The following is a 13,278-nucleotide window of genomic DNA, read 5'->3' as shown; positions in this document are numbered from 1 at the left end:
TCCTGGGGGGGGGGGTGCTGCAGGCAAGCTGGGGGGGGGGGAGAGTTAGAAGCCAGGAAGATGCCCCACATCAAGGGGACATTTATCTGGACCACAGGGCCAGAACTAGCCAAGCATTGGCTGAGCAGGAGGAGGTTGCCTAGCAACGCCCATCACTGGTGCTTAGGAAGCAAAAGGGGAAAGAGCCCTTAACTGCCTCTTTGCCCTCCACCTGCCAGGAGGGAGGGATCAGTCTCCACTCGGAGGCCGGAGCTCGGGGGGGGGGCTCTCCCCCTACCTTCCTCTTCTCCCCTCCCTCACTGCACCTCAAAAGCCAGAATGCCAGGGACAAGTTGCGGCTAGACTTCTCCTTCCTGGCAGAAGGCCACAAAAAAGGCAGTCACGGAACCGAGAAATTACACAAAACAAATGGAATACCGTGAAAATCCCTGGAAATCGACTAAAAACGTTATCTTATAGAAATAAACTAAATAATAAAAATTAAAAAGTTTAAGGGAAACCTAGAATTATGGCATCCCATTAAGGCTTTGTATAATTCTAGGTTTCCCTTAAACTTTTTGATTTTTATTATTTACTGGTAGTTTATTTCTGTAAGATAACATTTCTAGTCGATTACTACTCCTTTCAGGGATTTCCTCGGTATTTCATTTGTTTTGTGTAATTACGTGGGCAGAGATGGCTCTTATGCCGAGTGCATTCGTGAGTGGAGGCACACAGAATCGTGGGTCAGAAGGGACTCCCAGAGGTCATTCCTGCAAGGCCGGAATCACAGCTCCAGAATCCCTGATGGACGGCCGTCCAGCCTCTGCTCTGAAGCCCAAAGCCAATCCCTGAACCGTAGAGCTGAAAGGGACCCCTGAGGCTCATCTAGACTGCAACGCAGGAATCCCACCCCCCACGCCAGCCCCCAGGCTGCACCAGGGGCCACGTGCATCGTAGGCCGGAGGACTCAGCCTGGCAGCTGTAACTGTGGGGTGGGCAGCCTCCTCACTGCCTCAGGTGGGGTGGGGGGTGGCTAAGGCTCGGCCCCCTCCCTCTCCGCCTCCTCCTCGGCCCCCCACTCCCGCATCTGCCACTCCAGGCGCTCCAGGCGCAGAGCCACCTTAAAGGCGCTGGATTCGAGTCCCGCCAGGATTCTGGCCAGCTTGGTCTGCAGGGCGTCCAGGCCCTCTTCCAGGGCGGCCGTCCGGCGCTCCTCCTCCTGCAGCTGGGCGATCTCGGCCGCCTCGGCGTTGACGTCCAGCTTGTCCATCTTGAGCAGGATCTCCCTGCCTTTGGCCTCCAGCATGGCCTTGGCGCTGGGGAACTCAGCCAGCACCTCCGTCAGGTCCTCCTTCGACAGGCAGAAGAGGTCCGAGAAGCCAATGCTCTTTATGTTGGCCGTGCGGCGGTTCCCGGACTTGTTCCCTGGGGGGGGGAGAGGGGGTCAGTGGGGTCAGTGGGGGCCTTGAGAACATAAGCGGAGCATGCAGGATCAGGTCCCTGGGGGTGGGAGGAAGAGGCCAAGAGGCAGAGAGGAGTCCGGCTGGTGAAGAAGCCAGGGGGGTCTCCCCCTCCTGCTGAGACAAGCTCCCCTCCCCCCTCAGTCTCCAGAAGAGGCATGGAAATGGCGGAGGAGAGGTTGGGGACACACAGGTACCGCCTGGAATTCCTGGGGAGAAACCTCGGAGAGGAGGGGGCTGAGTCAGCGGCGGGGGGGGGGCTTCCGTCACGGGGGCAAGACCCACCGGAGACAAGATGCTTATGTGTTGCTAGACTGGTGACTGGGGGCGGCCGCCGAGACCATATAACACTGGTCTTGAAAGACCTACACTGGCTCCCAGTACGTTTCTGAGGACAATTCAAAGTGTATTAAGAGGATGCCAGTGAGGTTGAACCTTTCTGTAAAATAAAGTATTACTGAGACCATATAACACTGGTCCTGAGAGACATGCACTGGCTCCCAGTACGTTTCCCAGCACAAGTCAAAGTGTTGGTGCTGACCCTGAAAGCCCTAAACAGCCTTGGTCCAGTAGACCTGAAGGAGCGTCTCCACCCCCATCGTTATGCCCGGACGCTGAGGTCCAGCTCCGAGGGCCTTCTGGCGGTTCCCTCCCTGCGAGAAGCAAAGCTACAGGGAACCAGGCAGAGGGCCTTCTCGGTAGTGGCGCCTGCCCTGTGGAACGCCCTCCCATCAGATGTCAAGGCAAGAAGCAACTATCTGACTTTTAGAAGACATGTGAAGGCAGTCCTGCTTAGGGAAATTTTAAATGTTTGATCTTTTATCATATTTAATATTCTGTTGGGAACCACCCAGAGTTGCTGGGGAAACCCAGCCATATGGGCCAGGGGATAAATAATAAAATTATTATTAGTAGTATTGTGGGAGTCTCAGGAAAAGCCACAGAGGCCTGTTCTTGTCCTGTTTTTTTGGTTAGCCTAACTGATTTTGCTTCTGTAAAAAACTGCCTCCTTTAGAATTTAGGAGGGTGAGCCACACTCATGTGAAGACCAGATAACGTTGCTAGGCGATTTCAGGAAAACTCTCCCCGTCAAGGTCTCCAGGCAGGGTGTCCTGTTTCCATCAGTGCAAGGAACCTCGAAGGGGGAGGGAAGGGAGGGGGAGGCCTATAAAAAGCATGAACAAAGGCTATTTGGCGCAGCCTCACCATCACGCTGGTGAGTGTGGCTTGTCCGCTCTGTTTCACTCAGCAGAATAAATGAGTGATTGTGGGAGTCCCCTCTGTCTGTGGCATCATCCCCAAACTCGGCCCTCCAGATGTTTTGGGACTACAACTCCCATCATCCCTGACCACTGGCCCTGTTAGCTAGGGATGGTGGGAGTTGTAGTCCCAAAACATCTGGAGGGCTGAGTTTGGGGGTGCCTGCACTATGGCGTTTATTGGCTTTTCAGTGACCAAGGCAGATGAGTGGGGTATAAATAAAATACTCACTGTGCTCACTGGGCCTGACACTCCTGTGTCGGCCCTGTTTTTGCTGACAAGGAGTTAACTCCAACTTGCACAGTGTGATTTACTGCTGGCTGGCTCCTGGCTTGAAAAGAGGATTAGGCCAATGCACGGAGGAGGAGGAGGAGGAAGTGGAGGAGGAAGAGGGCTATCAAAGGCCACTAGCCAGAATGGCCCTGTTCTGCCATCCCAGTGGGAGGCAGCTGTGCAGGAAACTCTAGTTCTGGAGAACTAGAGCAGCGCACGGAAATGCCATTTACCTTCCCGCCGGAGCGGTACCTACTTTTCTACTTGCTCTTTGAGGTGCTTTCGAACTGCTAGGTTGGCAGGAGCAGGGACCGAGCAACGGGAGCCTGAGTACAGCTGGGTTAAAGTGCTCCTGTTATCCTTTTAGTCAAGATCATGCTGACTATAATAGTCAGGCCAGGAGGAGCCTGGCTCTCTCACTTTCTCTGTCTGTCTTTTTGTTCTGGCTGTGGTGTTCTGCTCTGTATGCTTAGCGTTAAGGTTTAGTCTTATTATAAGCGGTGCTTTTTTTCCTGGGGTGACGCAGGGGTACGCATACCCCTAAACATTTTAGTTGCAGGTAGGTAGCCATGTTGGTTTGCCGTAGTTGAAACAAAATTTTAAAAATCCTCATACCAATAACAAACTTAGTTAGTCTCTAAGGTGCTACTGGAAGGAATTTTATTTTATTTTGTTCCTAAACATTTTGTGAATCTAAGTTTGGCCTCATTGAGGGGCAGTATTTCAATATGAGTAGGGAAAGGTGAGTACCCCTAAACATTTTTTACATAGAAAAAAAGCACTGATTATAAGCTATTGTTAAGTTTAGTTTAAGTCTTCTGCAACTGGATTCCTGATGGACAGGGCCAATCCTGAATGTTTCGGATTTGTTTACGGGTGGCGCTGTGGGTTAAACCACTGAGCCTCTTGGGATTGCCGATCAGAAGGTCGGCAGTTCGAATCCCCACGACAGGGTGAGCTCCCGTTGTTCAGTTCCTGCTCCTGCCAACCTAGCAGTTCGAAAGCACCTCAAAGAGCAAGTAGAAAAGTAGGTACCGCTCCAGCGGGAAGCTAAATGGCGTTTCCGTGCGCTGCTCTAGTTCTCCAGAAGCAGCTTAGTCATGCTGGCCACATGACCAGATGCTGTACGCCGGCTCCCTCGGCCAATAAAGCGAGATGAGCGCCGCAACCCCAGAGTTGGCCACGACTGGAACTAATGGTCAGGGGTCCATTTACCTTTACCCTTTAGGTAGCCGTGTTGGTCTGCCATAGTCGAAACAAAATAAAAAAACTCCTTCCAGTAGCACCTTAGAGACGAACTAAGTTTGTTATTGGTATGAGCTTTCGTATGTATGCACACTTCTGATGTGGATTTTGGATTTGTGACCATTATGCTCATTTGCCTTCAGAAGCTCTGTTGGATGAAATTGCCTCTGGTCTATTTTGGGGGAACTCTGCAATGTGTTTCACTTTTTCCTCCACACACGACACCCCCACCTCCACTTCTCCCTCCCCCCTCCAAGCTCACCTTTGATGTTGATGATGCTGATCTCCCCAAAGTAGAGCCCCTCTCCCAGCACGGCGTACTGGGTGACCCCGTCGTCAGCCACCACGGCCAGCTTCCCCTCCCGGATGAAGTACATCTCCCGGCCCACGTCGCCCTTCTTGCAGACGTACTCGCCGGGGCTGTAGACCTGGGGCTTGAGCTTGAGGACCAGCTCCTCCAGAAGACTCTGCTCGCAGCTCTGGAAGATCTGCACCTTGCGGAGGGTGGGCAGGTGGACGCTGACGGCCACCTCGGCCCTCAGGCGCTCAGGGAGGTGCTGCAGGATCTGCAGCTCGTTGGTCATCTTCTTCTCCATCTGCAGGTGCTGGTACCACTCCACCACGCGGTTCTGGAGGCGGCGGTTGGGGCAGTGGGTGCGCAGGTAGCCCTTGACCAGGTCCGAGTTGGGGACGAAGGCGTCGTCCGCCTGGTTCATGTTGGAGATGACCGAGGTCATGCTCCCCATGATGGTGGCGAAGCCCATGACGGCCAGCAGGAAGTCGGCCGCCATGAAGAGGAACTCCTCCTCGCGGTGGGGCATGGGCGTGTCGCCCACCGTGGTGAGGATGAGGGTGGAGAAGTAGAAGCTGTAGAGGTACTGGCGCAGCAGGCGCTCAAAGCCGGGGATGCTGACGTTGGGGTAGACCCACTCGTCCGCCCCGTAGCCCACGTAGCCCGAGAGGGCAAAGTAGACGCAGGCGTTCCAGTGGATGGTGACGAAGACGTAGAGCATCAGCTTGGAGATGCGGAAGGAGTTGGGGTGCGCCGTGCGCGTCTCGATGCGGTCAAAGGCCTCGAAGAGGCGGGGGCTGCGCAGGAAGCGGTTGGCCCGGACGGCGGGGGTGGCCAGGCCCAGGCGCAGGTAGAGGAGGTCGGTGGGCATCACCGAGAGGAGGTCCAGCAGGAAGGCGGAGGAGCAGGTGTAGTGGCGCGAGATCTTGGAGCGGTCCTGGATCAGGATGCCTTGCTCCAGGAAACCTGGGGGCGGAGGGGGGGAAGGAGATGGGTCAGAGGAGACCCTCGGCCCCGGGCAGAGGACCTTAAGGTTCATGAATTACCATCGTTCAGAAGTCCCGGGCCCTAAGGAAGTCAGACTCTCCTCCCCCAGGGCCAGGGCCTTCTCAGTGGCGGCTCCGACCTGGTGGAATGCTCTGTCCCATGAGACCAGGGCCCTGCAGGATTGAACTTCCTTCCGCAGGGCCTGTAAGACAGAGCTATTCCGCCTGGCTTTCCATTTGAACTTAGCCTGATCTTTTACTCCCCTTCCTCCCCTTTTTATGAAGATTACCCGCTCTGGGATCCCACAGCTAATTCTCCCCTGGTCTCCTGGCTGGCCCAAATAGGACTAATTTAGCCAGCTAGCCCTGGGGATCACCTAATGTTTATTGGATGGATTTCCCCCCTAAATTGATTTTTGAATTGTGAATTTATCGTTATTCATGTTTTATACTGAATTTTATGCTGTTTTTTGTTGTAGCATCAATTAAGTGTTTTAAATTTGTTGTTAGCCGCCCTGAGCCCGGTTTCCTGAACTGGGAAGGGTGGGGTATAAATAAAAATTTATTATTATTATTATCTCCACTCCTCTCCAACAAACAGAACAACCTAAGAAGGTCCAGCTGGATCAAGCCAGAGGGTCCCATCCGGTCCCCTCACCCTTCAAAGGTGGGAGATGTAGGGGTCAGAGAGACACTCTTGATAGGAAAGCAGCCAGGATCGCCTCTCTCTCCGTCAGCCCCAGGGCCTGGTCAGCTGGAACCTGATCTTCAAAGGAATAGGCCAACTATTTCAGCAGATCCAGTGCCAGATTTATGTGTAAGCTAAACAAGCTATAGCTTAGGACCCCACTTTTTTGGGGGGTCCCCCAAAAAATTAAAGGGGAAAAAACTGGGTGTACATTTCCAAAATATAAGATAAAAAACAAATAAAATATAAGCTACATGCAGCAACCGTGTTTTGTGTTGTGTAGGCTCCTCTGATGTAAGTCATGGGCCCCACCTGCTAGCCTGCTCCCTCAAATATCCCTGCTTTGCTCCTTTCTATATATAGGGTGCCTACATTCTGCATGGACGGGTTGCAGGGCAACATGGGCAAATGGCTTTAGATACCTATTAGGTCCATAGATCACCATCTAGCATATATTCAACACAAAAACAGCGACAATTTGTTGTTGACAAAGGACAGCTGGACATATAAAGGGCCTCGTTACCTTCAGGAGCTGAGGGCAACATCAAAGCTAAATCCGGCCCTGAACAGATCTTATGGACAGACGTTTCCTAGTGTTTTTGTTCCCACATTATATATTTCTCTGTTACAAATTTCCAATTATTATTGGGAAGTCAACTTTTAAATATGTACGGTCGTACCTTGGAAGTCAGACAGATTCCCATCCAGAAGTCCGTTAGACTTCCAAAACATTCAGAAACCAAAGCACGGATTCTGATTGGCTGCTGGAAGCTCCAATCAGAAGCCCCCGTTGGACGTTTGCTTTCTGCCCTTCCGGATGTTTCCAGCGACTGGGATCCAGAAGCATTTAGATACTCATTTAGGAAAACGCCAGAAGGTTTTATATTGGGAATAGTACCAGGAAGCCTAAAGGAAGAAGATAAGACCTTATATCTATACGCAACAGTAGCAGCAAGGCTATTGATTGCGAAAAACTGGAAAAGTGGTATAATGCCGACAAAAACAGAGTGGCTTGCCAAATTATTGGAGTATCACAATATATCCAAAACAATGGAAGAAATTGGAAGGATTTCAAAAGAAAAGATAGATAGGGACTGGAAGGTGTTTAAAAGATACCTGCAAAATCATATCGAAAAATCAGAACTCCTATTAGAATAAACAAGTTCCGTTTCAAATACTGAAATATCAAATAAGATGGAAAACAATGTGTAATAGAAAAAGAAGTATGAAATTAGGGTAAAGGTGTGTGAAAGAAAGTAATAGAAGTGGAAAGAAATTGTAATTGAGTAGATTGGAAGTCAACACAAAGGTGGGGTGAAGGGTCGGTGGATGGTGATGGGGAAAGGAATTATTTGTGGGATTGAGTGTAAGTATGTTTGAACGTTTTTGAGGATTGTATGAAATGTATGTTTGTATGCTTGTATATGTGTATTAATGATGAATTTAAATTAAATTAAAAAAAGGAAAAAAGGAAAAAAAACAGAAGCATTGCTACCCCTGACTGTGGAGGAAGAACAAAGATATCCTGGCCAGGAGCCCTTGATATCTTTCTCCTTCTCCAGGAATTGGTCCAATCTTTCCTAAAGCCATCTAGGCTGCTGGACAACCCTGCGTACTGTGGGAGGGAGTTCCATAGTCTAACTACGCGTCACGGGACCAAAGACCTTCTTCTCTCTGTTGAATCTCTCAACGTTTAGCTTCACTGGATGAAGGGGAAGAAGCATTCGCCAGGTGGGGTGAGAGGGGGCCATAAGGAGGGGCGAGGAGACAGGCCCCGAGGCGGAAAGGCCACTGACCCGTGTAGAAGTGGACCCCGATGTCCAGCAGGTACAGCAGGTCGCAGAGGTAGTCCAGGGCCAGCCAGAGGAAGAGGTATTTGCGCTGCAGCTCAGGGAAGCAGGACCTGCGCAGAGAGATGGGTGGCAGCATCCGAACCCACAACCCACCCACTGCATCAGCAGCTGCCCCCAAAGCCAGGCAGCCCCCTCCAAGCTCTCTCCTTGTTCCTTGCTCCACCCCCCCTGCAGCCCCCCACTCAGCTCTCCCCTTCCCCCCAGGAATATCCCCAAAATGTAAATGGGGGGGCAGTTTGCTCTGAAACTCCCTCCCTTCCTAAAAGGACCCCCCCCCCCAGAACTGCTTTCTTGTTTTGCCAGGTCCTGAACTCCTGGATTCAAAAAACAAGGAAGGAAATTGCAAACAAACTTTAGGAGGAACTACTTCTGGGCAGCAAGAGCCCTTTGACAGCAGCACAGAAGACCTTCGAAGTTGCTGAGCTCTCCTTCAATGGAGGTTTGATGGTCACCTGTCAAGAATTCTTTAGCTGGGATTCCTGAATTGGGGGGCTTGGAGTACAGAAGGGGTAGTGGTTGGAACAGGGAAGTTCAGGGAAGATTTTAATGTCTGACACTTTATTATTGTTAATATTTTTCAGGTAGCCACCCAGAGTGGCTGGGGAAACCCAGCCAGATGGACGGGATATAAAATTATTATTTTTATTATCCGATGACCCTCGGGGGGTCCCTTCCAGCCCTACATTTCTCTGTTTCCATGACTTCACCCAAATGTCTTTTTGCTGAATGTTTGCCCCCCACCCTGGCTGGAGTGTCGGAGTCTGCTTCCCAGGCCTCTTGCTCTTTACTAATTTTCTTTCTTTGGTCACCCCCTGGGCTCGCTCTCCCCTGCGTGGAAGGAGATGACTGGCAGATGCAGAAGCAAAGGAAAGAAGGGAGGGAGGAGGGAAAGAAGGAAGGAAGGAAGGAAGGAAGGAAGGAAGGAAGGAAGGAAGGAAGGAAGGAAGGAGGGAAGGAGGGAAGGAAGGAAGGAGGGAAGAAAGGAAGGGAAGGGAAGTGAAGAAGGAAGGAAGGAAGGAAGGAAGGAAGGAAGGAAGGAAGGAAGGGAGGGAGGGAGGGAGGGAGGGAGGAAGGAAGGAAGGAGGGAAGGGAGGGAGGGAGGGAGGAAGGAAGGGAGGCAGGGAGGGAGGGAGGAAGGAAGGAGGGAAGGAAGGGAGGGAGGGAGGGAGGAAGGAAGGAGGAAGGAAGGGAAGGGAAGGGAAGGGAAGGGAAGAAGGAAGGAAGGAAGGAAGGAAGGAAGGAAGGGAGGGAGGGAGGGAGGAAGGAAGGAGGGAAGGAAGGGAGGGAGGGAGGGAGGGAGGGAGGAAGGAGGAAGGAAGGAAGGAAGGGAAGGGAAGGGAAGGGAAGGGAGGGAGGAAGAAGGAAGGGAGGAAGGAAGGAAGGGAGGAAGGAAGGAAGGAAGGAAGGAAGGAAGGAAGGAAGGAAGGGAAGGGAAGAAGGAAGGAAGGAAGGAAGGAAGGAAGGAAGGAAGGGAGGGAGGGAGGGAGGAAGGGAGGAAGGGAGGCAGGGAGGGAGGGAGGAAGGAAGGAGGGGAGGAAGGGAGGAAGGGAGGGAGGAAGGAAGGAAGGAGGGAAGGAAGGGAGGGAGGGAGGGAGGGAGGGAGGGAGGGAGGGAGGAATCCAAAAGGGGTTTCTGTTGCTTTCCTTCCCTCGTGATTCTGCTGATGCTCCCGGCCGGAGAGCCTTGGCCCCAGTCCTGGGCCCCCACCGTGGCTTCCCTGAGCCCCCGGCCCCCTCCCCACAGGCAGATCCAGCCCAGCCCCCCTCCGCCCACCTGCAGATGAGGATGATCCAGTTGTACATGATGGGGAACACCATGGTGACCAGCCACCAGTAATAATAGTCCCCCGATGGGTCCAGGATCCGTTTCTTCTCCTGGCTGAGAGCAGAGCAGAGGAGTGGGGAGAACATTGGTAAAGGCCTTCTGGGAAATGATATATTATGAGCTAAAGAAAATGTTTAAAAATACATTTGTTTAAAAAACCCAGAAGCCTTTCTCTTAGGTATAATAGGTGAATGGCTACCAGGAGAAGATAAAATACATTTTATGTACGCAACGACGGAAGCAAGGATGCTACCAGCCCAGTGATGGAAGGAAGGAGAAGTACCAACAAAAGAAGAATGGCAGGCAAAACTGATGGAGTATGCGGAGACGGCAAAATTGATGAGGAGGATCCGAAACCAGGAAGATCAAGTACCGTATTTTCGCTCCATAATATGCACTTTTTTCTTCCTAAAACATAAGGGGAAATGTCTCTGCGTCTTACGGAGTAAAAGCGTGGTCCCTGGAGCTGAATTGCCCAGGGGCAAAAAGCAGATCATGCTTTCCCCCCCTTCTTTTCTTTTTTGAAAGAGGGAAACGGGTGTTGAAACAAAGCTCCTGATTGTTTGCCGATGGGGAGAGAGATAAGGGAGGCTTATTCCAGCAACTGGGATTCAGAAGCATGGCTGCCTCTGGGGGTGGAGGGCAGAGAACGGCCGTTGGGGCCTGGAGCCCTTGGAAGGAGCCCTCTCCACCTTCGCAGGATTTGTCCAGTCCTTCCGAATCAGGGGCTATCCCTGTGGCAGGGAGTTCCCTAGGTTTGGGCCTGCAACACAGCTGTGTCTGGGGTGGGTGTGTGATGGGAGAAGGCTCCAGGTGGGCAAAGCCTGGTTTGAGGCGTGTCCCCAAGACTGGGGGGGGGGGCACAGGGAGAGAGGGGCTGCAGATCACACACACACACAGCAGCTGGGGCCTCTGCCCAGCGGCTGTTCAGGGCACCCCCATTGAAGAAGGATGTGGACAAGCTGGAACAGGGGCAGAGGAGGGAGACCAAGACGATCCAGGGTCTGGAAACCAAGCCTTCCTTTTGAGGAACGGTCAAAGGAGTTGGGTTTGTTTAGCCTGGAAAAAGAGGAGACTCAGAGATGTGGGAGCCATCTTCAAATCTCTGCCACCTGGAAGAGTGAACAAGTTTGTTTTCTGCGGGTCCAGATAGCAGGACCTGAACCAATTATCCTTCAGAAGGTGGTAGACCTTCACCAGAGGTTTTTAAGAGGGGTGGCCATCTAGACTGAAGATGGGTGGCCAGTAGACCTGAAGGAGCGTCTCCACCCCCATCTTTCTGCCCAGACGCTGGGGTCCAGCCCCTTGCTCATGGACCAAAGAATGAAGCCGTGAAGGAAACTGGGCTGTGTCAAAAGTATTTCACGGAAACACCTCCCATGACCAAGGAAGGGAATGAAAGAGAAGCAGCAGAAAAAGAGTTCAGCCTTTCACCATCGGTCCTGTATACCTGAAGGAGCGTCTCCACCCCCATTGTTCAGCCCGGACACTGAGGTCCAGCACCGAGGGCCTTCTGGCGGTTCCCTCATTGCAAGAAGTGAGGTTACAGGGAACCAGGCAGAGGGCCTTCTCGGTGGTGGCACCCACCCTGTGGAACGCCCTCCCATCAGATGTCAAAGAGGAAAACAACTACCTGACATTTAGAAGACATCTGAAGGCAGCCCTGTTCAGGGAAGTTTTTAATGTGTGACATTTTAATGTATTTTTTATCTTTGTTGGAAGCCGCCCAGAGTGGCTGGGGAAACCCAGCCAGATGGGCAGGGTACAAATAATAAATTATTATTATTACAGACTAGAGCATGACTTGATTAACTCAAAAGCGAAAACTCTTTCTAAAATGTACCGACTCCTCCTTGAGTGGGAAGTCAGGCAGGAGGAGGTGAAATCTGTTATGATAAAATGGGCATAGGACTTTGGATATAATATCTTAATGAAAGATTGTGAAAACCTCTGGGAAATCAATATGAAATTCACTGCTTGTTACACACCGAGAGAATTTTTTTTGAAAATGCAGTATCCTTGGTACTTGACTCCATTAAAATCACCAAAAAGGAATGAAAATGTATCAAACAAGTGTTGGAGATGTGGAGAATCACATGTGGTGCACATGCAAAAAAAATTAAGGAGTTCTGGGATGAAATCTATATGGAACTTTAAAAAAATGTTTTAAAGATCTCGTTTATAAAACAAAAACAAAAATAAAAAAACCAGAGGCTTTCCTTCTTGGACTATTAGGCTCTGGCATACCAAAGAATGTAAGGGAATTATTTTTACATGCTAGAGTGGCCGCAAGAATTTTAACAGCCTCAAACTGGAATGGCTGAAAAAATTCGGAGTGGAAACAAAAATGAATGGAAAACTCTTGGGGTCCCTGCCAGCTCTCCAGTCCTATGCTTCCCCTACTCCACGCCACCCCTTTGCCCAACCTGCTCCCTGCACAGTGCCTGCTGCCATGGGGCCTCCCACTCCCTGCCCCCCCAATACTTGCCTTTACTCACGCCCCCCCCCCCGCCCTGGGCCGGTCCCCACTCACCGCGGTTTGGGGGCTGCTGCAGGGGTGCTCTCCTCCGTCTTGATGAGCTTCGCCTCCCCCTCCCTGTCCTTGCCTCGGAAGACCCTGGCCAGCCTATTCATCTTGGCACGGGCTGGCAGCTGCAGGCTCCTGGTCCAAGCAAGGCCGCAGCCCCCTCTCTGCCCCACAGCAGAGCCTCTCTCTCCTTCTCCGGCTGGCGTTCTGCATCCAGGCGCACGGGCGCCTAGCAACGCAGCAGGGCTCCCCCCTCCTGCCCGCCCCCCTGGGGCTCAGCCACACACCTGAGCCGGCAGGTGCAACCCTAAAGGGCCCAATCAGGGAGGGAGCGGCGCTGATGAGGACCCTGGGGAGAGCAGGGGGGCAGGGTGGCTGCCAGGCCAGGGCGAGTCAAGCAGGCAGGGGGGTGGGGGCACAGACCAAGCTGTGCAGGCCTTGCTCCCCATCGAGCTCTACCTCTCCTTTAAATCAGAACCAGTGAAGGCGGTGAAGGTCCTGTGTGAGTGCCTGGAGGCAGTTGGTTGGAGGATGGATGGCAGCTAATGGAATGAGGTTGAATCCTGACAAGACTGAAGTACCATATTTTTCGCCCTATAGGACGCACTTTTCCCCCTCCAAAAATGAAGGGGAAATGTGTGTGCGTCCTATGGGGCGAATGCAAGCTTCAGGAAGCTATCCGCAAGCCTTGCGAGCCTGGCAGGAGTTCCCGCCGGGCTCCCAAGGCTTGCGGATAGCAGCCTGCATCCCGAAGCCTGGGGCACACTGCACAGCGAACCCCGGGCTTCAGACAGATATCAGGCAGCCCCACAAGCTCGGGGGACAGCGGGGAGGTGCAGCACGGCAATCCGCTGTTCCCCGACCTGGTTCGGAGGCTGGCGCTGGGGA

The 13,278-nt window shown here is 52.3% G+C and overlaps 1 protein-coding gene across 1 annotated transcript; it reads right to left on the bottom strand.

Annotated features, from left to right (window-relative positions):
- Window positions 1-612: 612 nt before the first annotated feature.
- On the bottom strand, window positions 613-12,541 carry CNGA4 (cyclic nucleotide gated channel subunit alpha 4). The gene is made up of 5 exons (XM_083500935.1): window positions 12,397-12,541; window positions 9,813-9,917; window positions 7,983-8,089; window positions 4,483-5,478; window positions 613-1,407 (listed from the first exon to the last, which is right to left on the bottom strand). Exons 1-5 carry the CDS (start codon window positions 12,495-12,497, stop codon window positions 1,016-1,018), a joined length of 1,701 nt encoding a protein of 566 aa, XP_083357061.1. The 5' UTR covers window positions 12,498-12,541; the 3' UTR covers window positions 613-1,015.
- Window positions 12,542-13,278: the final 737 nt, after the last annotated feature.

This window comes from Podarcis liolepis (genome assembly GCF_965112155.1).
Source record: "Podarcis liolepis genome assembly, chromosome: 4".
NCBI lineage: Eukaryota > Metazoa > Chordata > Lepidosauria > Squamata > Lacertidae > Podarcis > Podarcis liolepis.
The sequence above is the reverse complement of the archived record's forward strand: the minus strand, read 5'-3'. Positions and strand labels throughout refer to the sequence as shown.

Coding starts and splice junctions, on each gene's coding strand:
- CNGA4 (XM_083500935.1), bottom strand. CDS start 12,497: ATGAATAGGCTGGCCAGGGTCTTCCGAGGCAAGGACAGGGAGGGGGAG. Junction 5,479..7,982: donor CGGGGTCCACTTCTACACGG/GTCAGTGGCCTT, acceptor CTCCGCCCCCAG/GTTTCCTGGAGCAAGGCATC. Junction 1,408..4,482: donor CAGCATCATCAACATCAAAG/GTGAGCTTGGAG, acceptor TCCCCCCCCCAG/GGAACAAGTCCGGGAACCGC.